This window comes from Sturnira hondurensis, unplaced genomic scaffold (assembly GCF_014824575.4).
Source record: "Sturnira hondurensis isolate 20B ecotype Veracruz unplaced genomic scaffold, ASM1482457v3 Scaffold0013931, whole genome shotgun sequence".
NCBI classification, from domain to species: domain Eukaryota; kingdom Metazoa; phylum Chordata; class Mammalia; order Chiroptera; family Phyllostomidae; genus Sturnira; species Sturnira hondurensis.
This window is the reverse complement of record NW_028086562.1, coordinates 1623365-1651077: the sequence shown is the minus strand read 5'-3', so window position 1 is coordinate 1651077 and position 27713 is coordinate 1623365. Positions and strand designations below refer to the sequence as shown.

Below are 27713 nucleotides of genomic sequence, written 5' to 3'. Positions count from 1 at the left end.
AGCTACTCTGAGCTGCGAGGTGCACCCCGGATCACTAAGGGACAGGAGTTTTTAAAAGAATTTAGCAGGTTTCTAGCAGTCTGTAGAGTACCCTGGCGTGAGAGTTAATTCCAGTTCTAAAGGAGTGTAATGTAAAACTAGGGGCAAGTTTGTAGAAAAATCTGGTTCTTCATTCTGCGGAGTCTAACTCCTAAGATGTCTGTTTTTTTCTTTACACCTCTCCTGTTTACTGGCAAATCATTTACAAAGACACAAAGACCTGTCATTTTTATGTTGGAACCTAAAGAACATGAGAAGGTTTTTCAGCATGGCAAGAGCTATTCAAAGGAGGTCCAACCCCAAACCAAACGCCAGTGAAGCTCAGGGTCATTAACTTCCTCACCTGCTCTGCCAGTTCCGGTCTGAGACCTTTGAACCTTTGCTCCCCTGAGACTCCCCAAGTAGTTTTAGGTCTAATTTAAAAAACGACATAAACAAGCCCATCTAATGGGGAAGAAAGCAACACTGACCCCATGGAAAGGGGGAGGGGCGTGGTGCACGTCTGGAGTTTGTCTCCCGGAGCTGACAAGGGACCTGACAAGGAGGTGTCTTCAGTGTGTGACTCCAGCCTCCCTCCAGGCTGAGCCCGGGCCGGGACCGCCACTGCGGCACTTCCACCAGCCCCGGGGGCTTCCCCGCCAACTTCACCCCAAGTCTCTGACAGCACACACTGGCGACGCAGGTGATTCAGACGATGGGAGAACGTAGGAAGGTGGCCATCGGGACAACCGCGTCCAGTAAAGGACCACCACAGGAGAGGCCTGAGCAGCATTATGTGCAGGAAAGACACCATGCTGACCGCACGGATATCATAAGCCAGAGCCCGGGTGTCACTGGTCATTTAAATCTTACTTTTTGGTAAACTATATAGTGAAGTAGAGCATACGTTTTATGACAATAAGAAGTCTTTGTTTTGAAGACACATGATCTAATTATAGGTCTAATTAAGAAGCAGACCACCGATTGGCTCTGGAATGACTGACTTACTTTATTTCCTGTACATCCTAAGAGTGATTGACTATTTTAAATATGTGTTTCTTTAAAACTGTGGTGATACATACATAGAGAGAACTGATCCTTTTAATTATTTTAAGCGCACGGTTCTGTGGCATTAAGTATTAACAATGTTGTGTAACCATCACCATTTCTAGAACTTTTTCATTATTACAAACAGAAACTCTAACTATTAATGACTTTAACATTTTATGCACAAATATATCACAAAATTGTCTTTCTGAGCCCTGGCTGATGTGGCTCAATGGACTGTGAACGGAAAGGTTCCCGGTTCGATCCCCAGTCGGCACACGCCTGGGTGACCGGCACACGAGAGCCAACTGATCGATGTTTGTCTCTCACACTGATATTTCTCTCCCTCTGTTCCCCTCTCTAAAAATAGGTAAATAAAGTCTAAGTCTTAACAGAATAGTTTTCTGAAATACATCAGTATAAAAACCCAAATTACTTGATTCTATTTCCTCTTAACCTGCTTCACAATCCTTTTCTTTCTTTCTTTAGAACTTTCTTTAACTGAATACTACAGAGCCAATAAAATACCTTTCCGACAGAAAAATGTGCTTCTGTCTGCTCGCAAAAATGCAGAAGGAAGCAAGCTTGTCTGTAACGGTCGGCCTTTTACCCCTAAGAGCTCCCTTTAGGAGGGACCAGCCGACGATTTAAAACTCGGGACCCCCCGCAGTTCACCCCCCTTTTGTGACCTCACCCGGGCCCTCACTGTGTACCGACCAGACACACATTGATTTCCAAAGAAAACACTTCTCTTTCAAAGGAGCCTGTCAGGAGAAAGGACTCAACTAACCACCTCTTTTATACACCTCAAAGGACTCTCTTTTGCTCTTCTCTACAAATCAAGTCTCTTAAAAATTGAATGCCCGCTACTGGGGCATCTCTACAAGCCCCAGGCCTCCCACTGACCTTCATAAGCCTGGTGAACAAGGTTAAACAGCCGCTCCGCTTGGGACTTGAGCTCGGGGTCTCTGTGCTTGTCAGGGTGGTACAGCATGCAGAGCCTCCGGTAGGCGGCTTTCAGCTCTTCCGAAGACGCCTGCAGAGGGAGAACGCGTTAGCGAGCCGTCGGAGCTCCTTCCACATCAGTATCGCCATCACCATCATCACCATCATCACCTGTAGCCCCGAAACCGGTACCTGCGAGCCCTCCCCAGCGTGCTTACTCTCTCCGCCAGGACACAGTGAAGTTGTGCTTTATTAGGCCCACAGCCTTCTTTCCCACCGTTAATAAAGTGATCAGTTGTGTGCATCGAAGGCAGGCGTGCTTTGTGGGGCAGGCTGCTTTCGGAAGGAATGGAAGCTGTGTTTCCCTCCCCGGGTTCAGTGGGGTCTGGGCTGACACAGGAAAGCCCGTGGAAGCCGCCTACTCCGAAACCTAAGCGATGTGCTCTCCGTGGGGAGTCTGTCTGCAAGGGAAAAACCACGCACTACCAGACAGAGATGCCCCGCGTTCCGTCAGCCTCCTGTCAAAGGAAACTCACTGAGCACCATCCTTAAGAGTCAAAGACAAATCAATAAAACTGGAAGGCCAACACGCACGTCTAACTCAGCCTCGAGCTCCGCAGGGCATCGCACAGAGCAGGTGGAAGGGCTTCACCGCCCTACAGGGAAAACAGGGCCCCCCACCCCCACGCCCTGCAGGTCTCCTGAGCAGTCAGTGTGAGGGGGAAGATGGCACACGAAGAGCCCAGGGGACGACGAGGACAATGTTTCAACCACATGGGAGGGAGGGAGGAGGAGAGTGAGGACAGAAGTCCTCGTTCTACTCAGCCCGCCTCGTGGCCACTGAGGTGCTCTCAGAAAGACTCGCTCACAGGCCAGGCACATGGACCCGCTCCTCGGCTGGTCCCTGAAGTCTGTTTTTAGGAACATTGTGTCTGATTCTGTATCAGTCTCAGAAACCATTCTGGTCTATCAGGTGGAGTTGAACGACCAGCTCTGTCCAGAGGATCTGTCAAGTAGAAAACATTTTGTTCGGCGAGGGAACCCCACCATTTTGACAACATTTCTGGGTCACTGCCAACATGCCGTAGGGACCTGGAAGACCAGCCCCTGGGCAGACAGTCAGTGAGGAGGCCAGAGTGGGTGGTGCTCTGGGACCGTGTCCTCCGACACATGTCCACAAAAGGGCAGTCACAGGGACAGAGTCAGGCAAGGATCAAGGTTGTGAAGGAACACAGTAAATTATGTTTTTCTATAATTTCTACAATTTTTCAATAGCTTCTAATTCCAGGACCAATGAGTTTCTTCACCAGTGAAAAAAGGCAAAATTTCCCTGGCTGGTGTGGCTCAGTGGATTAAGCACTAGCCTGTGAACCAAAGGGTTGCCGGTTCAATTCCCAGTCGGGGCACATTCCTGGGTTGTAGGCCAGGTCTCCAGTAGAGGGTGCTCGAGAGGCAACCACACACTGATGTTTCTCTACCTCTCTTTCTCCCTCCCTTCTCCTCTAAAAATAAATAAATAAAATCTTTGAAAAATGGTAAAACTTTACTTTTTAGTAAAATTTTTGGCATGTCACTGAAATATTTTATAATGGACTAACTTATTCAGACGTGAGAAAACCAGGTAGCCTGTGCAGGTTCACCAGACGTTTCCCACAAGGGATTCTGAGGAACTCCAGGAGGAAGACAATGAATGGGAATAGAAAGATGTCACGGTGTCCTCGAGGAGCGGCGGCCTCTCAGAGCCTGTCTACCTTTACACGACTGTTACTCAGAAAAGAAACAGCTGGACCCGCGCACTCGGCTTGTCCTTTACACCAGACAGGAGGCTGTCGCTGCTGGCTTAGACGTAGGCTCACCCGCGCGTGCTAGGGTTTCAGACCGGCAGCTCCCGCAGGTTCCCATGAGTCTTCACTGGGAAAGGGTCAAGGCTCTTGCGCGCATCGCCTGCCTCCGGGAGCAAGGTGGACGCCCGTCTGCTCAGGCTCTGACCCGACTCTCTGGCCCTCCCTTTGGTGTGCCCATCGGGAGTCACACTACGGACTCATTCCTAGCTGACTGCCTGCTTCCTTTGTCCCTGGTCGGTCACCTGTGTGAGGGAACCTGTGTGATTCGCTCTGCGTTTGGGGGTCGGGAACACAGACTTTGGAGTCCAGTGGCCTGGGGATCGGCCACTTCCAAGCCATGCCAGTCAGGCCAACGACCTTCTTGACCCTGGGCTCTCTGGTGAGCAAAGAGCCAGTGACAACCGCTAGGGGCGGCGCGAGGGCGCGGAGCAGGTGACTGAGCAGCGCTTTAGACAGTGCCCTGCGTTCAGCAGAAGCTCACACTGCAGCCCTTTCAAACCTTCCCTCCGTCTTCTCCTCTGGGCCGGAGTGAGCAGAGCCCCTCTTCCCAACACCGGTGAGGGGTAAACGAGAGGGTGCCCGGACGCGGGCTTCGCAGGGCCTTGCACGCAGTGCGGGTTTCGCCGCTTTGCTACCATTCTGCTTGCGTTCCAATTCCGACACTTCTCTGGCAGGACGCACACCGAACCTGGAACCATTTGGAGAAGGCACCTCCCCGGTGCAAGGGAAGCAGGAACACCCACCCACTCACTGACACCACAGTCCCCGCTGGTGACAATGCACTGAGCCGCCTCCTGTGGCATGTGTCCTGTTCTCTAGATGCACTCTCCGCCGGTGGAGACACGACTCCACAGAAGAGATGGGCCTCAACACTCCCGCCTGAGGCTCCTTTCTCTTTTCCCTACCATAATTTTCTTTCCCTGCCGACACCAATTATACAATGCATTGTTTGCCCCCCTTACCAATATACCAAACCCCGTTGTTTTAAACAAATAAAAAAACTGTTAACTGGGACTTCCAGCCGAGATGGAGGCGTAGGTAGACACACTGTGCCTCCTTGAACAACCAAAATAAGGACAACAATTCAGAAAAAAGTAACAACCAAAACTGAAAGAAGATTGAACTGTATGGAAGTCCGACAACCAAGGAGTTAAAATAGACACATTCATCCAGACCGTCAGGCAGGGCAGAGTTGGGCGGACGAGCGGGGAGGGGTGGCGGCACAGGAAGCGGTGACACCGGGTGTGCAAGGTGGCACCAGGCAGACCCTGGGCACCTGGGCTGCGGCTGGGAGACCCCGGGTGCGGGGTGGCAATGGGCAGATCCAACGAGGTGGCAATTGAGAAGCAGGGTACCGTGTACAAGGTGGATGGCTGACTGGGCAGCGGTCCCACATTCATGTGCAGATAACTGGGGAGTGCGACAGATTGCGCAACCCAGGGTCCTAGCGCTGAGAAATAAAGCCTCAAAACACTGACTAAAAACACTTGTGGGGGTTGAGGTGCACGGACAGGTTCCCACCCTCACAGGAAAGTTCGTTGGAGAGACCCACGGGGTCCTAGAACGCACACAAGCCCACCCACACGGGAATCAGCACCAGAAAGGCCCTATTTGCTTGGGGGAAGCGGTGGAAGGGACTGAAGTGCAACAACGGAGAGCAGAGCAAAGCGCCATTTTTTCCCCTCTCGAACCCTGCCCCCATATATAGCATCACAACCCGGTGACCTGGGTTGCCCTGCCCTGGTGAACACCTAAGGCTCCGCCCCTCATACGTAACAGGTACGAACAGACCAAAACATTATGGCTCAAGCAGAAGAACAGCTCAAAGCCCCAGAGCCAATACCTCTAAGTGACCAAGAGATAGACAACCTATCAGATGCACAGTTCAAAATACTGGTGATCAGGATGCTCACAGAGGTGGATGATTTTAGTCACAAATTAGACAAACAAATGAAGGCTAAACTAATTGAAATGAAGGGAAATGCACAGGGAACCAATAGTGGTGGGAAGGAAACTGGGACTCAAATCAATGGAGTGGACCAGAAGGAAGGAAGAAACAACCAAACAGAAAAGGATGAAGACACAAGAATTCAAAAAAAATGAGGAGAGGCTTAGGAACCTCCAGGACATCTTTAAATGTTCCAACATCTGAATTATAGGGGTACCAGAAGGGGAAGAGGAACAGCCGCGAGTGGAAAACTTATTTGAACAAATAATAAAGGAGAACTTCCCCAGTCTGGCACAGGAAATAGACTTCCAGGAAATCCAGGAAGCTCAGAGAGTCCCAAAGAAGTTGGACCCACGAAGGAACACACCAAGCCACATCATAATTATACTAGCCAAGATTAAAATGAAGGAGAGAATCCTAGAAGCAGCAAGAGATAAGGGGACAGTCACCTACAAAGGACTTCCCATCAGACTGTCAGCTGATTTCTCAAAAGAGACCTTACAGGCAAGAAGGGGCTGGAAAGAAGTATTCCAAGTCATAAAATCCAAAGACCTACAACCAAGATTGCTCTATCCAGCAAAGCTTTCATTTAGAATGGAAGGGCAGATAAAGTGCTTCTCAGATAAGGTCAAATTCAAGGAGTTCATCATCACCAAACCCATATTTTATGAAATGTTAAAGGGACTTATCAAAGAAAAAGAAGACTAAAAAAAAAACATGTATACTAAAATGGCAGCAAACTCACAATTACTAACAACCACACCTAAAATAAACACAAACTAAGGAAACAACTAGAACAGGAACAGAACCACAGAAATGGAGATCACATGCAGGGTTAGCAACAGGGGAGTGGGGTGGGGAAGGTACAGAGAATAAGTAGCATAAACGGCAGGTAGAATATAGGGGAAGGGCAAGAATAGTATGGGAAATGTAGAATCTAAAGAACTTATAACACATGGACATGAACTAAAGGGGAGGAATGTGGGTGGGAGGGTGTTTGGGGTGGAGGGGAGTGAAGGGGGGAAATGGGACAACTGTAATAACATAATCAATAAAATATATTTTAAAAAACCTGTTAACTAATGACAAAATAAAATGCACTTTCTCAAGGCAGGGTTAACTATGAGAAACGTAAAAGGGTCTTTTTCCTTCCTGAAGAACCATTACAAACTATTTTCTTTCTGCAAACGTTAATGGTTCCTTCCAGAACCTCATCTAGTGCAGAACCTCATCAAGTTACAAGTGCAGGATTAGATGGATTTGATGCACCTGGGTTAAATGGTTACTTCCCGATTATTAAAAAATTAAACTAGATAAAGGGGAAGTAAGTGGTGATGGAAGGAGATGTGACTCCAGGTGGTGAACACACAATACAATATAGAGATAATTTATTACAGAATTGTACACCTCAAACCCTGTATAGTTTTATTAACCAATGTCACCCCAATAAATTCAACAGAATCAAAAATAAAATTAAACTAGATGATGAGGAAGTAGAATATCAGTCTGCAAGGCCTTCTTTAATCACAGTAATAAATGGCTTAATGTGCTATTAATTAAGTACTAGAGACGAGAAGTTTCATTTTTAATAAATACCACATTCAATAAAAGGTTAGACTGGGCCTTTCATCACTACTGAATAGCCAAGGTCACTGGCTCAGTACTTCCTAAGAGATAAACTCTATCATTATCATAAAAATACCTATTATCATTTCAAAATGTGCTATCATTAAAAATGATACCTAAAGTTACACAGTTCTAAAATTCTATAATAAAATTAAGAGATGTACCATGATTTACGTATGAAGAGTTTTGTCTCAATCCTATGGTTATATTTTCAATAAAAAGTAAATATAAATTCAACCTATGCAGATCATAAATTCCTAATGAAAAGGCACTCGGGGAGCTGACTGTCGAGTGTAGTGGTCAGTGGTCTGTTAAAACTGCTAGACTGGCCCTGGCTGGCATGGCTCAGTGGATTGAGTGCTGGTGTGCGAACCACACGATCGTGGTTCGATTCCCAGTCAGGGCACATGCCTGGGTTGCAGGCCAGTTCCCCCAGCAGGGGACTTACTAGAGGCAACCATACATTGATATTCTCTCCTTCTCTTCTTCTCTAAATATAAATAAATAAAATCTTAACCCCCCCCCACCAAAACCCCTGCTAGACTGTTTGCTATGCCACGTGAAAACAAAATTTCTCCAATAAGGCACACAAAAAATAAAAAGGCACGCAGAATGGAGCAAGGCAAACATCAACACACAAGCTGGCAATGTAGGACAGTCTCGTCTGGAGTGCCATCCACGCACGCACTACTCAGAGCCAAATTTCACAAGCACGCACAGAGCCTGCGGACTGCAAACCGCACCGCGGGCAGAAGTTAAACAGGACCGGGGCGAATGGAGAGAGAAACCATCCTCATGTACCAGAAGGTTCAGTGTTTTAAGATGTCAAAATCTCCCAAAGTGATGAATGGATTCGGTGCAGTCCAATTGGAAACCCAGCATCAATGACAGGAAAAGAAGGAGTTTGAATGTTACTCAAGTTAAGCTGGTATAAACTCATGCCAGAGTGTTATAACTTCAGGATGCAAATGCAACCACAAAGAAAATGGTTATAAAATATACGTGAAAGGAAATGAGGAGGGATTAAAGCGTTTCACTACCAGAAGCCAGCTGTGCACAAAGGACAGCAACGAGGGACAGGGACAAAGAGCTACAAAGCACACTGAAGACAAATCGCTAAGTGGCAGAAATAAGACCATCTTATTAATTACTTTAGATGCTTTAAATTACTTTAAATGGATCAGATTCTTCAATCAAAAGGCAGACCTGGCAGGGCGGATAAGAAAGAAAGACCAGCCATTTGCCGGCTGCAAAGATCTGCTTTAGTCCTGCAAACACAAACGGGCTGGAAGTGAAAGGCCGAAAAAGGACGCTGCCTGCAGCTGGTACCCGGAAAGGAGCAGGGTGCCTGCGGGCTACCACACAAAACAGACTTCACATCAAAACACGTAGCCGGACACAAAGGGCATGACACAACACAGAAGGCTCAACACAGCAAGAAGATAGAACGTATCCAATGACAGACAGAAGGAAGCAAAAACTGACAGACTCGAAGGGCGGGACATGTAGCTGGAGACTTCAGTGTCCCACTCTCAGTGATGGTGACAACAGCCAGACGCTTGTCGCACACATCAGCTGGATCTAATAGATATTAGGTACATAAAACCCTCCATCCCACAAGAGAACACAGTCTTCTTAAGTACACACGAACAGTCTCTAGGAGAGACCATATATATGCTAAGCCACAAATTAAGTCTCAACAGGTTTAAAAATGCAGATATACGAAGCATCTTCTCCAACTACAGTGGGATGCAGTCAGAAACCAGCAAAGAAAACCAGAAAATGCATGAATTTGTGGAAATGAAACACATTTTAAACCAATGGATCAGAGAAACCACAAGGGAAACTAGGAAATACTTAGAGACCCATGAAAATAAGCAGAACAGACCACAACTCAGTGGACGCGAGACTGCAGTACTAGGGGGGAGCTGACTGCTGCAAAGGTTCACAGCAGAAACCATGAAGGATCCCCAAGCAACAGCCTAACTTTGCAAGTTAAGAAACCAGGAAAAACAAACCCTTAAAGCTCGTAGAAGGAAATAATAAAGATGAGAGCAGAGAGAAAGGAAACCAAGAGGAAAACAACAGAAAAAAAATGGAAAAAACAAAAAAACAAAAACAAAAACTAATGAAACCAAAAGTTGGTTCTTTAGAAAAGTTCTTCAAAACCTGACAAAACCGTAGTCGACTGACCAAAGACTCCAATTACTAAGCTCAGAAATGAAAGTGGGGATATTGCTGACGATGCCACAGGAACACGAAAGTACTACGAACAGAACTACCGAGCTCAGAACCCGGAACAGCATTCACCGGCCTCCGCAGACGCAAGTGCTGCACTTGAAACAATACGCTTAGACAGCCGGCCCTCGGTCTCTGCCGGTTGTGTTTGCGGATTCGACCCACTGCAAATAAAAAAAATGACTATGTAAATACAATACAAAGCGGAGTCAAACAACATACTACATTTCATTTTCCTGAACAACTGTTTATTGTTCCTGGAGCTAATAACTGCCTCATTTTTTTCCTTTGGCTTTGGTTTTCTATGTACCACGGGTACTTCTCCAAACCCTCATGGGAAAACCTTCCTATTGAAGACTGATAGTACCTCTCTCGGCACAAAAATGCCAAATGGCGCCTCAATTCCATGGTTTCCCCCACGCGGCACCCCCCCCCCCAGGGCTCTCTGCACTGCACAGCTGGCAGGCCCATGCATCGCACTTCGCCCCAGGGTTCCCATCACCTCTTCTAAGGTACCTCGGCTGGGTGGCTCCCCCTTTTCTTTACCAGATGCCCTTCTCTCTCTTGGCTGTCCCCCTTATTCTGGTGGACACCATCTCCAGCAGTTTCCTTTGCAAAGGCTGGTTGGGATCAAACATTTAGACTCCGCTTGCACACTTCCCAGTTAGCTGGTGCAGACCCCTGGTGTGGGGACACCCCCCCCTGAGGACTCCCACGGCACTGCCCCACTGCCTTCCAGCCTACACAGCGCCACTGGAGAGGCACTGGTGTCAGGCCAGTTCTCGATCCTCTGGGAGCTGTTGAGAAACAGGACTCTCCTTAACCCTTGGCTTCCCTTAGTGTGGGTTTCCCCATCCACTGTACTGGTCACTTGGCTGGCCCTTTTCATACAGAGTCTATCTTTTTTTCTTCTTACTTTAAAAAAATTGAGTATATTTTATTGATTATGCTGTAGCTTTCCCAATTTCCCTCCTTTATCCTCCCCCCGCCCTGCACCCCGCCAACCCTCCAGCATTCCCCACCTGAGTTCACATTCACGGGTTGTACATATAATCCATTTCTGTGATTCTGTTCCTGTTCTACTTGTTTAGTTTTTGTTTTTTAGGTTCAGTTATTGATAGTTGTGAGCTTATCATTTTATGGTTCATACTTTTTACGGTTCATCTTTTTCCCAGATAAGTCTCTTTAGTATTTCATATAATAAGGGCTTGGTGATAACGAATTCCTTCAACTTGACCTTATCTGGGAAGCACTTTATTGGCCCTTCCATTCTAAATAGTAACTGCTGGACAGAGTAACCTTGGAAGTAAATCTTTGCCTTTCATGACTTCGAATACTTCTTTCCAGCCCCTTCTTAGCTGTAAGGTTCCTTTTGAGAAATCACCTGACATTCTTATGGGAACTCCTTTGCAGGTAACTCTCCTCTTGCTGAAGATTCTCTCCTTATCTTTAATCTTGAGTAGCTTAATTATGATGTGTCTTGGTGACTTCCTGCTTGGGTCCAATTTCTTTGGGACTCTCTGGGCTTCCTGGATGTCTATTTCCTTTGACAGATTGGGGAAGTTTTCCTTCATTATTCGTTCAAATAAGTTCTGAATTTCTTGCTCTTGTTCTTCTTCTGGTGCCCCAATGATTTGGATGTTGGAGCATTTAAAGAGCTTTCTCAGCCTCTGCTCATTTTTTGAATTCTTGTTTCTTTATTCTGTTCTGGTTGGATGTTTATTTTTTCATTTTGTTTCAAATCCTTGGTTTGAGCCCCCATTTCCTTCCTTCACATCTCACACACTGTTGGTTCCCGGCGTATTTTCCTTTATTTCACTTTGTATAAGCTTTCCTTTCTCCCTTCATTTTGTGACCAAGCTCAACCAGTTCTGTGAGCATCCTGATCACCAGTATTTTGAACTCTACCTCAGACAGGTTGGCTATTTCCTGGTCACTTACTTCTCCATCTGGAGTTTTGATCTGCTCTTTCATTTCAGCCACATTTCTTTGTCTTGGCGCACCTATTATGTAAGGGGTGGAGCCTCAGGTGTTTACCAGGGCGGGGCAACCCTCTCAGCCGTGTTGTGGCGCTGTCTGGGGGGGAAGGGCCAGAGAGGGAACAATGCAGCTCACCTGCTCAGCTCTAGCCCCCCCTTTCCAACAGACTCTCAGGTGAGACTGGGATGTACCCCACTGCGGCAACCCCAGCCTCAGCCCACAGTGAGCTCTGAGTCTCAGTTTCCCGTTCAGCCAGCCACGTCCCCTTACCCCGCTGGCTTGCCCCGACGTTCTCTCTGTCTGTCCGTCTGCCCCCTACCAGCCTGGTTGGTCTGCTTGACTGTTTCTTTATTCTATGGTTGTTGGAATTCCACGCAGTTTGATCATCTGGCACTTCTGGTTGTTTACTGATTTTAGGTTGGTTGTTATCCTCCTTTTGGTTGTGCGAGGAAGCAAAGGGTTTCAACCTACACCTCCGTTTTGGCCGGAACTCTCCTATGTTTTAATTCTAAGTAATTTTCTCATATTAATTGTTTGAGTAATGTCTTCCCCCTTCACTTTACTTTGTTTAATATGTAAGAATTAATCTTCTAATTTAAAATTTTTACTGCTTTGGAAATTTCCTCATCTTTATCTTCCAGCCTTTCTATAGAATTTTTTGTTATATTTAACTTCCAAGTGCTCCTTTTAAATAGAACTCTTCCAAAGCGTCACCATGCTCTTACTTCTTACACGTGCCCTCTCTCTGAGGACACCTGAGTTCTCCGACTCCCCACCCTGTCCTCACCCTGTAATTTCCCCATGTTGTGCGTGCGATCCCAGGACCTGGCCCTGGAACCTTCCTTCAACACCTATGCCCTCCACAACTGAGTCACCCGGGTCGCCATGTGGGAGCTCTGTGCAAACAGCCCCTGTGGTTGGAGAACTGGGGGAAGCCTGGGAGGGGCCCTGGGAGCTTCACGGGGCAGTCTTTTTCCCGTGATAGGTTTCTCCAGGGAAGCGCCCAGAAAACCCCTGGATGTCCTGCTTTNTCTTACACGTGCCCTCTCTCTGAGGACACCTGAGTTCTCCGACTCCCTACCCTGTCCTCACCCTGTAATTTCCCCATGTTGTGCGTGTGATCCCAGGACCTGGCCCTGGAACCTTCCTTCAACACCTATGCCCTCCACGACTGAGTCACCCGGGTCGCCATGTGGGAGCTCTGTGCAAACAGCCCCTGTGGTTGGAGAACTGGGGGAAGCCTGGGAGGGGCCCTGGGAGCTTCACGGGGCAGTCTTTTTCCCGTGATAGGTTTCTCCAGGGAAGCGCCCAGAGAACCCCTGGATGTCCTGCTTTGGTTGGGGTACCCCTCTCACCCTCTGCTGTGCCTATGTCTGGGCTGTAAAGACTCTGGTTCACTTCTCCAGGGAATAACCCTCCTGTCTCCCGCGCAGGCTGTTCACACATCTCATCTCACCAGCACGGAGAACCAGCAAGGAGAAGGAACTGTCACGAAAAAGAAAAACCCGCCCGGCTAGTGTGGCTCGGTTGGCTGGAGTGCTGCCCAATAACCGAAGGGTCGTGGGTTTGGTCCCTGGTCAGGGCGCCTATGAGAGGGAACTCGACTGTGTCTCTTTCAAATCGATGGTTCTCTCCCTCTCTTCTTGCTCTAAAGCAATGAAAAAAATGTCCTCAGGCAAGGATTAAAAAAATTATAGAAAAAGGAAAAAACCTGTCAACCTGGTAGCCAGAAAAAAAGGTACCCATTTTGAAATTGCATTTGTTTGTTTACTAGTGAGGCTGGGCTTTTCCCACACATTGCATTTCTTCTTCGGGAATAACCTATTCGTTTCCTTTGTGCTGCTCTCCTACCAGGGCATTCATCTTTCTTTCTGATTTCCAAGAGTTTTTTATATATATTAGAAACATGAATCTTTTATCAAATAAATGTATTATAGGTTCCTCTGAATCCTTTGTGTCTGATTTTTTTTATGTTTTAGTTTTTTTTCCTATAACAAACTCAGAAGTTTCTCATTTTAAAAAAAATCAAAGCTATCAATTGTGTCTTTTGTGATTTGTGCACCATGCTTAGAAATGTCTCCTGACTCCAATCTAATTGTATTCACTTCCCTTAAATAATTAAGCAACTGAAGAAGTTGTTCCATGGGAGATCCTCTCCAGAGTCAATGGGACCGCAGCTCCGAGAGGAGGCCCCGCTGTACCCGGACTCCCCAGCCCCACCTGACAGCCCACAGCTTCCGGGAGCAGGTGGCTGCACCAGGCCTTGGCTGATGGACAGGGTAGGGCTCGGCTTCCCAAGTGTGTGTGGGCCCCTGGGGAGTCCCTGAGATCCTTTTACCGGGTCCACAGTCAAAACTACGTTGGTTATAACACTAAGCTGGTTTTTCCCTTTCTTCATTTTCTTAAGAGGCCACGTGATGTATAATGACGGTGTTATCACTGTTTTGATGGTTAATGGAACGTGTACCTATTTATTCTTATGTTTTCTAGAAATTTCTAAGGTGATAACTTCAGAGTATAAATATGAGAGTTTTCAGAGATTAACTCAATGGGCTCTCAGTTATTTTACTATGTACTTACCAGCTATCTCATAATATCTGCTATGGTACCCGTATATAATCTACCTGTATACATTCATTATTTTTCAATATATAGCTATTTTAAACCCTTAACTCTTCCTTGTGCTTAATATACGGACATACAAGAAGTATACTTTGTGTCGTTTCACAATATTGTTTCACAATATTTTATCAGTTATCCAGTTCCCTTTCTCATGAAACACTGGGAGCTACAACCCACGTGCAGTAAAGTTCTCAGGGGTCCACGGGAACTTGAGGCTGTCACAGGGTCCCGAGAGCGGACAGTCTGGGGGCTGCTGGGTTCAGGACCCGGCAGCAGCGAGCCATCCAACAATTCCAAAGGCTCATCTCTCCCTCACGTTATACGCCCACCTCAGGCCAGCGAGTCATGTGCTGGGCGGTGTCCTCAGGTCCCAGTACGCCGGAAACCCGTGGGCGCACAGTGGCACTGACACGCCTGAGCTGACGCACATTCCACTCACAGCACGGGCCGCAGCTGGTCGCAGGGCCGCGTGCGCTGGCCGGGCGCAGCGCCTCCCTCAGCACCGGGAAGACCCTCCTGAGCCCGCGAGCGACACCTCCCACTGACGCTGCCGGGCCAGGACAGCCACTCGGACTCCCGTGGCCGAAGCCTGTCATTTCAAAAGCTCGAACTTCCAGGCTGTCTCTGTATTGTGGCATTTTAGCAACTAAGTCTCCACAAACCATATTCAATTGGATTTGGGGATGTTCGCCTAATTACCACAATTGAAGATTCGTTACCATCCATAATGTGTTCCAGGAAAATCGACTGAAATAGATGTATCAGCTAATAAAAACCTGTAACTTTTAATGATACTCGGTACTCATGGAATTGAAGAAAAAAACAGATTTCAGAACTAACCACCACCTAGAGAGCAGTGCTTTGCGCTGAGTAAGACGTCTCCACGGGCGCCCAAGAGCACTGGCACCCTGGGCGGCACCGATCGCACGGGAGCCCGGCCACCCGCTCGCCAGGCGCCGAAACGCAGGCGCCGGGCGGCCCCGGACGAGCTCCCTCCTTCCTCTGGACAGGTCCCCGCCGCCCGGCCTGGGGCTTCGCACTCAAAGCCGCCCTGCCGCCTCTGCCACTTTCCCCGACCGACGCAACCCTCAACCCTCACCCTCCTCGCCGACACGCATAAGACACGCAGAAGCCCTTTGGCGGCCTGCAGATAGGCTTCCAGCACGGGCCGCACCCACACGCTGGACGAGCCCCAGCCACGCGGGAGGCCCCGCCCTCTGCGCAGACGGAAGCGGAAGCAGCTCGCTCGGCCTGAGCCCTCAGCGCAGGCAGCGTCTCAAGGAAGCGGGATTTCCGGTGAGGCCACGCCAGGGCGACGGCAGCCCTTCCGCCCCATTCAACAGAAAAAGGCAAAAACTGGACACGAATAAAACTGATGCATCCGAAACTTACTTGCTCCTACAAATACCATTCCTGGTGTAGAACTATGTGGGGCGGGGCACGGTCGCTGTCTGCTGGACTGGAAGAGGACAGGCCCTGCAGGGGGAGGCCCACGGGGGCCTGAATTTGCTTACTATTGTACCTGACTTTAAACTTCCAAAAGGGAAAATTCAGATTTTTCCAAACTGATAATTGATGAACTCCTTTCAGTGACTCCAATGAGTTCCCCCAGAATGACCTGGGGCCAGAATTGCAATGTGATCCTCCAGAACACAAGGGGTTCCACAACCACAACATAAAACGCCCCAAGGCAAGGCCAGGGTTGCAACACGTTTGTGGAATGTCGGCCTGGCCTAAGTGTGGCAGGAGGTACAAAAGAATTAGTCCCTGCCCACAAGGACATCACAAACTAGGGGTGTGTGTGTGTGTGTGTGTGTGTGAGTGTTTCCCCTAAAAACTCACACACAAGTTCAAATGAACAATACNTAATTGATGAACTCCTTTCAGTGACTCCAATGAGTTCCCCCAGAATGACCTGGGGCCAGAATTGCAATGTGATCCCCCAGAACACAAGGGATTCCACAACCACAACATAAAACGCCCCAAGGCAAGGCCAGGGTTGCAACACGTTTGTGGAATGTCAGCCTGGCCTAAGTGTGGCAGGAGGTACAAAAGAATTAGTCCCTGCCCACAAGGACATCACAAACTAGGGGTGTGTGTGTGTGTGTGTGTGTGTGAGTGTTTCCCCTAAAAACTCACACACAAGTTCAAATGAACAATACAAAAGAAACCCTACTGGTGTGGACATATTAGTTCAGGGCAGTCAGAAAGCAAAGAACACTTCCCAGAGGCGGTGGATCTAAATGGGAATGCAAAACATGGATTTTGATTTGCTAAAGTATCCAAACAGGCCAGGGCATTTCCCGGGGAAACAAATACCCTAAAGAAAACAATATAAGTAGACAGGAAGGAGGCAAGAAATCAATCTATGGGCTCATTCACTCAGTAAACATCAGTACGTACCATGCTGGGCTCGGGGGTCTAACAGCAGACCAGACGGCCACATGTCTGACCACACGGAGCTTACGTGGAAGAAGGCAGGACACCATCTTGGAGGAGGCAGAAAGTATATAAAACATCTACTGTACAGAGCTTTAAAAAAGGAGCCAGGAGTTTGACCCTTACCCATTAGACAACAGGGAGGCACAAAAGGTTTCTGGGTAGGAAATCATATGATCAGGATGGTTTGTTAATATTAACTGTACAGCTTGACTAAAACCGACAAAGATCAAAACCAGAGGGAGCAGAAAACTACCCCACAAACGCAGAGCTGTGGGGATGAGGGGGGGTGGCAGCCTGGAGTCAGAAAGGCAAGGGGAGGAGTAGGCTGGGGCAAGGGGGTTCCTGACCGAGTGGCCCACGGGACCCGGAGAAGAGAAAGAAACGGGCATTCCAGCTTCTGGCTCCGACGCTCGGGTTCGGGAGAAGTGGGAGGCAGTCCGGTGTTGGAGCAGTGTATCGGAGCACCTCAGCACAATGCCCAGGAGGCAGACCAGGACGCTGGGCGAAAGCAAGGCAGAAGGAGCTGTGCTGCTGAGGCCCGAACCTGGGCAAATTCCAAGGGAGAGAGAGGATGAGCACCTGGCAAGGAGGAACAGCAGGGCAGCACAGGAGCCGAGCCGATTTCCGTGGTGCCGCGAATGCGTCCATACAGATTCACAGTTAAAAAGGCCACCCTGGAGAGGTCCTCATTCAGCATTTTAATAGTCACAGTGTGTCTTAAGGTTGGTGCCAGAACTGCCATTTTACAGGTAAAAATAGTGACGATCTTCGATGCACGTGTAAGATGGGGGAGTTTACCTGAGGATGAACCCCTGACTCAAAAGCTGGCTAGAAATGAGTAACATGGCAACTTGGCTCAAACTGAACTTCATTCCAGACAACAGGTGGCTTTAGGAGAGTGACAGGCGACCTGCAGAGAGGGACCAGATATTTACAAAGTTCTCCCAGGCAGAGGGCTCCAACAAGTTTACAAGAGCATTCTTTATTAACTTTTAGGCTCATGGTAACAATACAAACACTCTGCCGTGTACTCGCCACAACAGTGTGCCCATTACCCACGCAATAGCCCCGTGACAATAAACTTACTGTCTGGACTTTACAGACAAAGAAACAGGCCCAGGGAGGTGAAGGAACTCGCCCCAGACCAGGCCACTAGAAAGTCAACTCACACCGACTTCAAGGGCCTTGCTATTTAAGCCGATGACAAGTTTCCAAGCTCCACGGCCATCTCTGGCCTTCCCCAAGATCACCAACGAAAGCTCACAGGTGCCTAACATGCAGGCACTGGGCTGGGGGTTCCAGCTGTCCCTCTCCAGCGCTTCCGAGCAACGCCATGCTGCCGCCGGCTGGACGCGCTGCATTTCACAGTATTTGGAAAGTTGGCCTCTTGCGGCCATTTTCAGACTCTTCGCTTTGGAGACGTGGGCTTAAGAGAGAAACAATCACATCACGGATAAGTTAGAAAAGCAAAACGGGAGACTGATCAAACAACTCCAAGTTTCTATAACTAGGAATAATCTTTGACTGGAAGTCAGGAAAAAAATTACAAAGTTGACAGAACCCATTAACCCCCCCAAGGCAAATAAGTTCCAAAAAGTATTAGGCAACTAGCACCCACAGAACTCTAAACACGAAAAAGAAAGGCTGGGCCCACATGACATTCAAGGTTTCCGGGGCAGAGGGCGACTCCGCCCCCCCCCCCCCCCCAGCGCCCGTCTCTGCTAACCGCGCGTGGGGTACGGCTGGGCCGGAGCTGCAGACAGTCTGATTCCTGGTCGGAGGTCATTCCAAGGGCTCAGAAAATATTTTCCTTCCACTGTACAATTTTGTTTCATTTCTCTTCCCGGTCGCGTCCATATTTATCTGGTGCCCTTGAGACACAACAGTTTTTTAAAAAGGCCAGTATCTTAGAGAAATGAGCTCAGGTTCCTTTCTGGGTCAAAATTAATGGTTCGGATCCTATCTTCACATCCAGAGCTTGGCTTATTTTTCCCTTAAAAGCCTGACCTTATACTTTCTCTCATCTGTGTCCATCTGCTATACCCTGCCCACTCGTGCAGACTTCTTGCGGTTGAGGTCTGCTGGCATTCTGCTACTGAGGGGTGTTCTGGCTCCTACAAGCCAAGGAGGGAACGCTGTGCACTGACTGCATGCTGAGATCCAAACAGGATCCAACTGGCAGGTTCTCACCCGGGGGGGTGGGGGTGCAGGGTCCACTTTGAGCTCTGAGCCTCTTCAGAGGAGCAGGGTCTGGCCGCGGCGTGCACTGGGACGGCAGTAACAGAGCAGCAAGATTCCCAGGGGTCTTTCCTTTTTTGGTGACCCTTTTAAACACTTCTGCTATTTGATTCATCCATCTGTGAGTTGCCTTAAATCCTTTCTTGAACAAGGCAGGACACAAGTAAAATATACAAATAAGATTAAAATAAAAATGTAAGCCCTGGCCAGTGTGGCTTGGTGGGTTGGGCGTCCCCCTGCAAACCGAAAGGTCTAGGGTTCAGTTCCGAGTTAGGACATGTGCCTGGGTTGCAGGTTTGGTCCCCAGTCCGGGCTCATTTTGACAGGTACAAAAAAGCAACTGATTGATGTTTCCCTCTCTTTCTCCCTTTCCCTCTCTCTCTAAAAAGCAATGAAAAAATGTCCTCAGGTGGGGATTAAAAGTAAAAAAAAGAACATTTAATAAAAAGTAAACTAAAATTCCAGAGACAGCAAAACGTGCTGCTTGTGTGCCCATATTTTCTCCTCCATTGTGTTATTGCTGAACCCACAGCAACTATAAAAGCTTTCAATTGAATTCTCGGTAAGGAAGCAAAAAGAAAAGAAAGGCATTTTGGCAGATAATGCACAACTAAAGCATTAAACTTTCAGGAAGCAATTGACTGAAATGCCCAAAGCGGAAAGGTAGTAACCAGCTTACAGTTCATTAAAGAAAACACATTTTAAAATTTAACAGCATGGTGCTCGCTGATCACGTTGACCTATCAGCTTAACCAGCGTAACCGAGTATCCCGGCAGGTCCCTCCCCGCCCCGAGTCAAGACCACCGGATGCCTTCCTGGACTGGGCCTGGCACAGTGGCCAGCAGTGCCCAGTCCCTTTGTCAGTGGCCGGCAGGGCCTTGGCCTCTGGTCAGGTCCTCCACTCCCTGCCTGCCTCGTCAGAACCCATGGCTCACCACTAACCCTTTGGGCCCCACTCTGCCTTCACCCAGACCCCTCAGGGACTACGCCTGCTCCCTGCTCCCACATTCAGTGAGCCCCAACTTCTGGGAACTCCTCCCCTCTGCCCTCCAAGTCAAACTCATGACCATGCAGGAAGCAGAGTTCAGAGAGATAACTGTCTTTTGAAAAGAACCCCCCCCCCAACTTGGGGTTTTGAACAGAAAGAGCAAAGAAAGCTTTGGGAAGTCATACCTAGTGCTAATCCTGAGCTCTGGCACCTCATTTTTTATCAGCACACAAGACAGGTGGCACGTCTGGCCAGGACGAAGCACGCCGCTGCTTTCTGTGGGCATGTACGTCTTTTTAAATTCAGCAAAACCTCATGCTTATCAAAATTCAAGAAATAACAATACATTTTTCTGAATACCTGCTTCCACCAGGCATTGTTACCCCCTCACTTCACTGCAATACTCCAGCGTAGAGCACCCCAGCCGCAGAAAGTGCTCAACACATTATTTATTCCACATTAGCCGGCACTTCAATGTCGAAGAAAAGGCAAAGTGGTCCAACGACACAGCCTAGAGGCACGGAGCTCCCAGACGGGCGAAAGGCGTCACATGCAGGCCTGGCCGGCCCTGGTGCTCCAGTGTAGCTTCCTCGGGCTCTCAACAGCTCTGGGGACTGTGGCACATCATTCAGTGGAGACTTTGCAAGGACACGCTCAAGGTCATCCAAGGGGTAGTGTGGGCTGAAACTTCTGCTCCTAGTGACCAAGCCCCTTGGCCTCTTCCCTTGCAAGAATGTGATCATCTGGGTAAGTCAGGTTTTTGAACAACCAAGGCTCAACACTACCTGCCCCAGGCAGTTTAACCTCAGTCCAGGTTTCAATGTGAAACTCTGAGTGTAACGTCGTGGCTGGGAAACTCAAAGGCCTCCTCACACCCGTCTCTGCATGGCTCCTTAAGACCCATCATGAGGTTAGATAAGCAAGGAGGGAACACACACACAGCACCTCCCTGCTGTGGAGGGCCCGAGTGTGCCCAGGGCTCAGCTGACCCTCTGAACTCCCTCTCTACAGATGACCACCCCTGCTGGCTGGCGCCGGGGTTGGGTCACTTTGTGAAATGGCCCTTTCCTCCCATCAGCAGCCCCACTCTTCGGTGCGGGCTGAAGCTAGGGAAACCCAGACAACCAAAGACTGCGGGAAGAACGACGTGCCCTGTACCAGGGAGGGAATGCAAGTGCAGGGACCTTGGGAAAACCTTCTATGGGTAGGTGACGACTGCAGTTTCATGGCTGTTAACTTAGGAAGGGGGAAGATCACACAACATGGGTCGTCACGCAAGCACCACAACAAGAAAGCCTTTTGAATTAAGTGTAATTTTTTTTTTTTACTTAACTGTTTTTTTTGTTTGTTTAAAACTTCAAAACGAGACTGGTGCCTTCAAGACTAAATAGGTTGGGACCAGAGATCTTAAAACCAGGTATCAGTTCTGCTGAATGACAGAGTTTCAGGTGCAAACTGAAACTCTTTTAAAGGTAATTCAACACCTGATAAAGTAGGAACTGCCAGTTATTTAGGAATAAATTAGGTTTAAAAAGTACCAATTAAGCCCTGGCTGGTGTAGCTCAGTGGATTGAGCGCGGGCCTGTGAACCAGAGGATCGCGGTTCGATTCCCAGTCAGGGCACATGCCTGGGTTGCAGGCTGGTTCCTGGTGGGGGACGCGCGAGGGGAAGCCATGCATTGATATTTCTCTCCCTCTCTCCTTCCCTTCCCTTCCTTTCTAAAGATAAAAATAATAAAATCTTTTTAAAAAGTACCAATTAAAATGTCTAAAAAACATATAAAGATCAAGAAAATTTTACTCTGATTTACTGTTCAGGAATCCTTTTTCCAAAAAAATTTTGGGAAACCTATCTCAGAAATCTCAGCTCAGGTAGATTTTAGGCACCTGGGACGCACCTGACCATGCCAAGGCAGAGACAGACAGGCTTTGGTGTGCCCGGGTGATGACCAAAAGCTCCTCCCCTCCGTGTGGGCCAGCCAGTGGCTCCACCCTGTAAAGGGGAAATCCAGAACACTAGAGACAGGAAGTCACCGAAGATCAGGTGAGTCTTCTTTATAGCAGAATTAGGTGGTCCTATCTAGCTGCCTGCCCGCTTTACTCTACCTGGGACACAATTTCAGGGGATATTTTAAAATTTGAAACCTGGGAATTTTTTTTGACTCCTCATCCAAGGACATACCCATTGATTTTAGAGAGAGAGGAAGGAGGGAGAGAAACATTGACTGCCTACCAAATCTGCAACCCAGGCACGTGCTGCAACCTGGAATCGAACCTGCAACCTTGTGGCTCATGGAAGGAGGCCTAAGCAACTGAGCCACACTGGCCAGGGCTAGAAAGGGAGATTCCTAAGCTGATTTTTGATGTTTCTAATTACTCCAATTGTAACTCTATTCTGATTCTAATTTTTAGATACAATTCGCTAGTTTTTGTATCAGGTTGCTTCCATTTGAGATTTCAGGGGTTTCTAGAAATCCCTGAACACGAGGTAGTCTGCCTTTTTGGTGGGAAGAGGATCCGACCTCCTCCAGTTACGCGGAAATGGCATCCGGCTGGAGAACGGACAGCAAATGTGCGACCAGGTACCATTACCCGCCTTTGAGCACACATGTAAGATTCCTTCTACTTTTTCTCTCATTCTCCAGCTAAATGGCGTTGTAACTTCTGGTCACTTTCTGATTTCACACACACACAAATCCCAGTAAAAAGATCAAGTCCAGAGATGGCCTTTAGAGCTTCTCTTTCGGAATTTGGAGACGAAACCTGCACAGCACACCCTTCACAGAGCTTTTCTGACAAAGTCAACACTTTGCAAGAGGACATGTTTACGGAGATTTCACTTATAGCCATACATATGGGGAGTGCCTTCACTCACTGGGAACAACAGAACAATTTTTTAAAGAAATAATTCTCGGGCTCTCACCCATCAATCAGTCCAGTAACAATGACAACTCCCCAGATTCCAGCAGCTTCAAGGGACACTTTTGACAAATGTTTACCGAGGACTCTGGCTAAGCCTATTATTATAGATCTTTCTGATACTTTGCAGCTAAGATTCAGTAAGTCTGGTAAACAGGTCGGTGGCTGTTCAATTACTGACAACTCAGATTAACTGTAAAGAAGTGATACGAAAGGCTGGCTTCAGAAACGCCGGTTTCATTTACTGCTCTGCTCCTAAGAACTGAAGAAAACTAGCCAAGTACAGGGTCCAGCACAAATAATACCCCTTTTTATTATCAATTTTTTAAATTAAAAATCATAAGCATGTAATTCTGTAAAGTGACAATATCATATTCAAGCACACCATATACTATTTTAGGTGAAATGTTCAAATGAAAACTACAAATTATTACACCCATATTATTGCCCTTCCAACCACACTCAGGCAGGCCTTACTTCTGCCAGACCCTGTAACTTCACTGCAAGGGAAAGAAACCTAAGGCCAAAATGATTCACCCAAAACCTTACTATTGATCACTTATGGAAACATCCAGGTGCCCTATGGCAGCCTTAACATGAATTCCAATTCTCAAAAGTAATTCACTAGACATTTTTACAGTAAATGGTTGCTAACACTGTTGAGAGGTTATGTGAGGTGCTGAAGAACACGGTATCGGAAGCAGTAGCTCTGTCGTCTCAGGACCAGTAAGCCAGGGTTACAGCAGAGAGGTCTGAGGGCTGGGGCTCTCGAATCAGCCTGCCCAGGCTGAACTCAGGCTCTTGCACTTCCTAGTGGTTGCCTCAGTTTTCTCAGCCATAAATCAAGAACTATCATAACAGCTACCTTAAGGGCTGACCTGAGAATTGAATAACCACTATGAATATAGAGGTTCATTCAGCACAGTGGCCCTGCACAAGCGAGCACTCAAAAACAAACTAAAACAAAACAACCCCCCAAACGTTAGCTATTAAATACCACGCAGATCAGCAATGACTGACAACGCAGACTTGACCAACTCTGCCTAGGAGAGCCAAACCTGGATAGTTCTGATCACTGGAAAACCTGCGCGGGACTTAGGGGTTCCCTGGCAGGCCTGGGAAGATCGAACCCAGCAGCTCAGAGATAAATATTCCACTTTCTGACCTGACCTTGGAAGCCTTCCTGTCCTTCACGATGATCTCGACTGGGCAAGTCAACCAGGAAACGTACCTGGCCCCTACTGACATACCTGAGACAGTGTGAGACTCTCTTACTGTGTTTTATTGGAAGACAGAACAGGGTGGAAGCACTAGTGTGGACACAGACACGCACGCTGAGGCCGCGCTTGGGGCGCCACTTCGCTTCCGGCTTTAGAGCTTCGTCCTTATCTGCAGCCTCAGAATTGGCGCTTAAGTCCGGGAGGCTCTTCCTTCAACTTCCTCCCGCCCAGGGGAAAGAAGGGCACAAGACAAATGCCTTTGAGCTTGGACTCACTTCAGGGGCCGGACAGACCCCTGGAGAGGTCGCCTGATAGCTTTGACCTTGATACCCGATACTCAGTTTCCCATCCTGCCAGTCGGGGACGTAGACATATGCACTCAGCCAGGGCAGGTGTGTGACCCGAGCGTGACACCAGGTCCTGGAGGCCTGGGAACGCCACTGCTCTCTCCACCACGGGAACCCTGTGCCCTCCTGTGGGTACGAGGACTCCGGCCTTGCCTGGACCCTACGCAAGCGGCGCAGTGGTCGCCGAGAGCAGGGGCAGAGACCGCCTGGGGCACCCCAGGCAAGAGGGTCTGGGCGCTCGGGGCCGCCCGCTCGGCCGGCGGTGGTGCACGTCTGGCGGGGTCACGCGGCCTCCCCACCTTCCCTGGCCACCCGTGGCGGGAACGGGGCAATCGCCGCCAGTCCGGACCTCCCGAACGACCGAGCCCGGCCTCAGCCCCGACGGTATTGCGCCGCAGGCCTCACCTCCCTGCGCACGTTCAGCAACGAGTAATAGTCTTCATTGTCCAGCTCCTCTTCGCTCAAGGCCGTCGCCATCTTCGCAACCTTTCACCTCGCTAAACCGGCAAGGCGGTGCTCAAGAGGGACCGGCGATCAGCACGCGCACGGCGTGGGCTGGCCCGGCGGCATCACAGCGGCCCCTGGCGGCCCGGAGTTTCTCTGCCGCCTCCGCCCGAGCCTGGTACCGTGCGCCTGCGCCTGCGCCCTGCGCCCCCGCGCGGCCGAGGGCCGGAGGCGGCACCGGGCCCCCACCGCAGGCTGCCTGTGCGCTCCAGCCCAGCGGGTGTGCACGCCCAAGGGCGTGCCTGGGCTGGAAAGGAGACTTCGCAGCCGCAGTCGGTCGGTGGTCGTCGCCCCCTGGGTGCCGCAGAGAAAGGCCCCTGCAACAACTCCCTGTCTACCCTCCAGGGCCCCAGTGTGGGGCGTACCTGGTTCTCAGGTAGCCCGACCTGGGCCGACTTGCGAGCCCACCGGGGCCGGAGGTTCCTCAAGGATCCACTTGCACAGGACACCTCCAGAATGGGGTTTGCTCTGCCGCCATTGTTCTTCGCCATTTGTCTTGACCGCACAGAACCTTGATGAGAGGGTGGGACACCTTGTTTCCTTTTCTATTATTGCCCTATATTTAGAAGCATCAGGCCGTTTTTCTGCCACTTAAGTGAGGAGGCAATCCCCACTTGGTTCCTAATATAATCTTCTCTGGCAGGCACGTATACCTACAACCCCCGTCCCAGAGCCGTTCTCTTGTCAATTTCTACCCTATAATTTAGCGGTGGAGCCTAATTGATTTCAACCTGGTGCCTGCTGTTTGGTGCATTATTGAAGATGTCTCGGTTACAATCACCTAAATAATTTAAATGTCTTGGAAATGATGCAGTTATCAAGAGAGGGTGGACCATGGGCTCCCGTGCTCTCGCCACCTGTTTGGTTCGTGCCAATCTGGACCAATGCTCCCTTATTTCTCCAGAACGTTTGTTGTTCTTTTTTCTTTTTTAAAAAAATATATTTTATTGATTATACCATTACAGTTGTTCTATTCCCCCCTTCATTCCCCTCCCTCCCCCGCACGCTCCCTCCCCCATCATTTGCCCCCCCCCTTAGTTTATAACCACGCGTCTCAAGTTCTTTAGATTCTATATTTCCCCCACTATTCTTGTGGTGTTGTTCTTTACCTAGCCGCGAGTTTAGAACGATCCCTGTTGCCCTTCCTAAANTCAAGAGAGGGTGGACCCTGGGCTCCCGTGCTCTCGCCACCTGTTTGGTTCGTGCCAATCTGGACCAATGCTCCCTTATTTCTCCAGAACGTTTGTTGTTCTTTTTTCTTTTTAAAAAAAAATATTTTATTGATTATACCATTACAGTTGTTCTATTCCCCCCTTCATTCCCCTCCCTCCCCCGCACACTCCCTCCCCCATCATTTGCCCCCCCCTTAGTTTATAACCACGCGTCTCAAGTTCTTTAGATTCTATATTTCCCCCACTATTCTTGTGGTGTTGTTCTTTACCTAGCCGCGAGTTTAGAACCATCCCTGTTGCCCTTCCTAAACAGGCCTCCTGGGAAGCCTCCAACGCCTGCCCGTGGATTTGAGAAGTTGATTTCTTTCTCTTCTAATTTTTGGCCAGATGTGTGCCATCTGGGCCTCTGTGTTCTCCCTTCCCGGTTTACCGGTCTTCTTTGGCTCTTCTGGCCTGAGACACTTAGGTGTGCCGAGATGGGGTATTCAGGAGCGTTGAGTCGGTGTGGAGCAGACTGTCAGCCCAGGCTGTAAATTAAGAGCTTTTTCTTTAGCCGCGTGAGGCTTCCCCACAATGGCTTTCTCAAATATTCATGTTCCATCAGCTATTCCAGCAGTTTTGGTTTACAGTCTTTCCTTTTTTTTCTCCTTTGAAGAGCAGTGATTAGGGGCTGGACCGCATGATGGCATTTGCTGGCCTTTAAGAATTTCTTACAGAGAGGCTGGGGGGAAAATGACCATGTTGAGACATTCCTTTTTTCCTTAGGCTTGTAGACAGTAATTGGGCCACAATGCTCAGTTGGGTAGAAGAGTTCTCTGCCATCCTTCTTCTGCTTTGGAAAACACTGCCTCTAGGAATTGCCTAAATGGAGCAGAACACGTGTTTCCGGACGCCCAGGTCCGGGTTTCTCTGACGGAGAAGGACCTGGGTTTTATCACCGCCCCAACGGAGTAAATAGTGACTCAGGGATGCTGTGCATCTGTCCTCTCTCGGGCCCACGATATTTCGTTCCGTGGGTACGTGGAGAGTGGTTGTGACGCGTGGAGAATAAACTTAGATACACCACATGCCTGAGAAGACAGTTACTTCAGGGGTTGGCTCCTTTGGTTTCTTTCCTCCCAAATCTGAATCTAGGATGGGAAAAAATGAAAATCTGGAGCGGTACGAACTGATACGTAAACACTTACGTCCGACAGACTACCCGTACTAGGACATCTGACAAAACTCTCCCCATTAACTCACTGCCTTGCCTTTGGGTTTTCTTCTTAGCTGACATAGCCAGAAAGCAATTGGAAACTCAGCTGTAAAACAAAGCCTAATATACTTATGTAATCCATTTCTATAACTATGCATTCATGTATACGTATCTCTTATATATGTATATATAACTCATTGATTCTCTTAGCTTAGTAGTAAATATAAGAACACCACCATCATTCACATTCAGAGTGACCCCAGACACTTGCCCCCCCTGGGACCAAGTGTCTGCTCCGGAGGTTTGCTCTGTTTCAGAGCCCTTCCTCTGAAATGTAGAACCTGGCTTGCCAGATGCCCGGTTAAATTTGAATTTCAAATAATGAATCATCATTAGGGTAAGGGTACTAATATTGCGCA

The 27713-nt window shown here is 48.6% G+C and overlaps 1 protein-coding gene across 1 annotated transcript in view; it reads right to left on the bottom strand.

Moving 5' to 3' along the window:
* DNAJC11 (DnaJ heat shock protein family (Hsp40) member C11) overlaps positions 1–24942 on the bottom strand; it is a 52631-nt gene extending 27689 nt beyond the window's left edge. The window contains exons 1-2 of the mRNA XM_037062058.1: positions 24829–24942; positions 1972–2101 (exon numbers count right to left, since the gene is read on the bottom strand). Coding sequence (XP_036917953.1) covers positions 1972–2101; positions 24829–24900 — 202 coding nt within the window. The 5' untranslated portion in view covers positions 24901–24942. The remainder of the gene's footprint in view (positions 1–1971; positions 2102–24828) is intronic.
* Positions 24943–27713: the final 2771 nt, after the last annotated feature.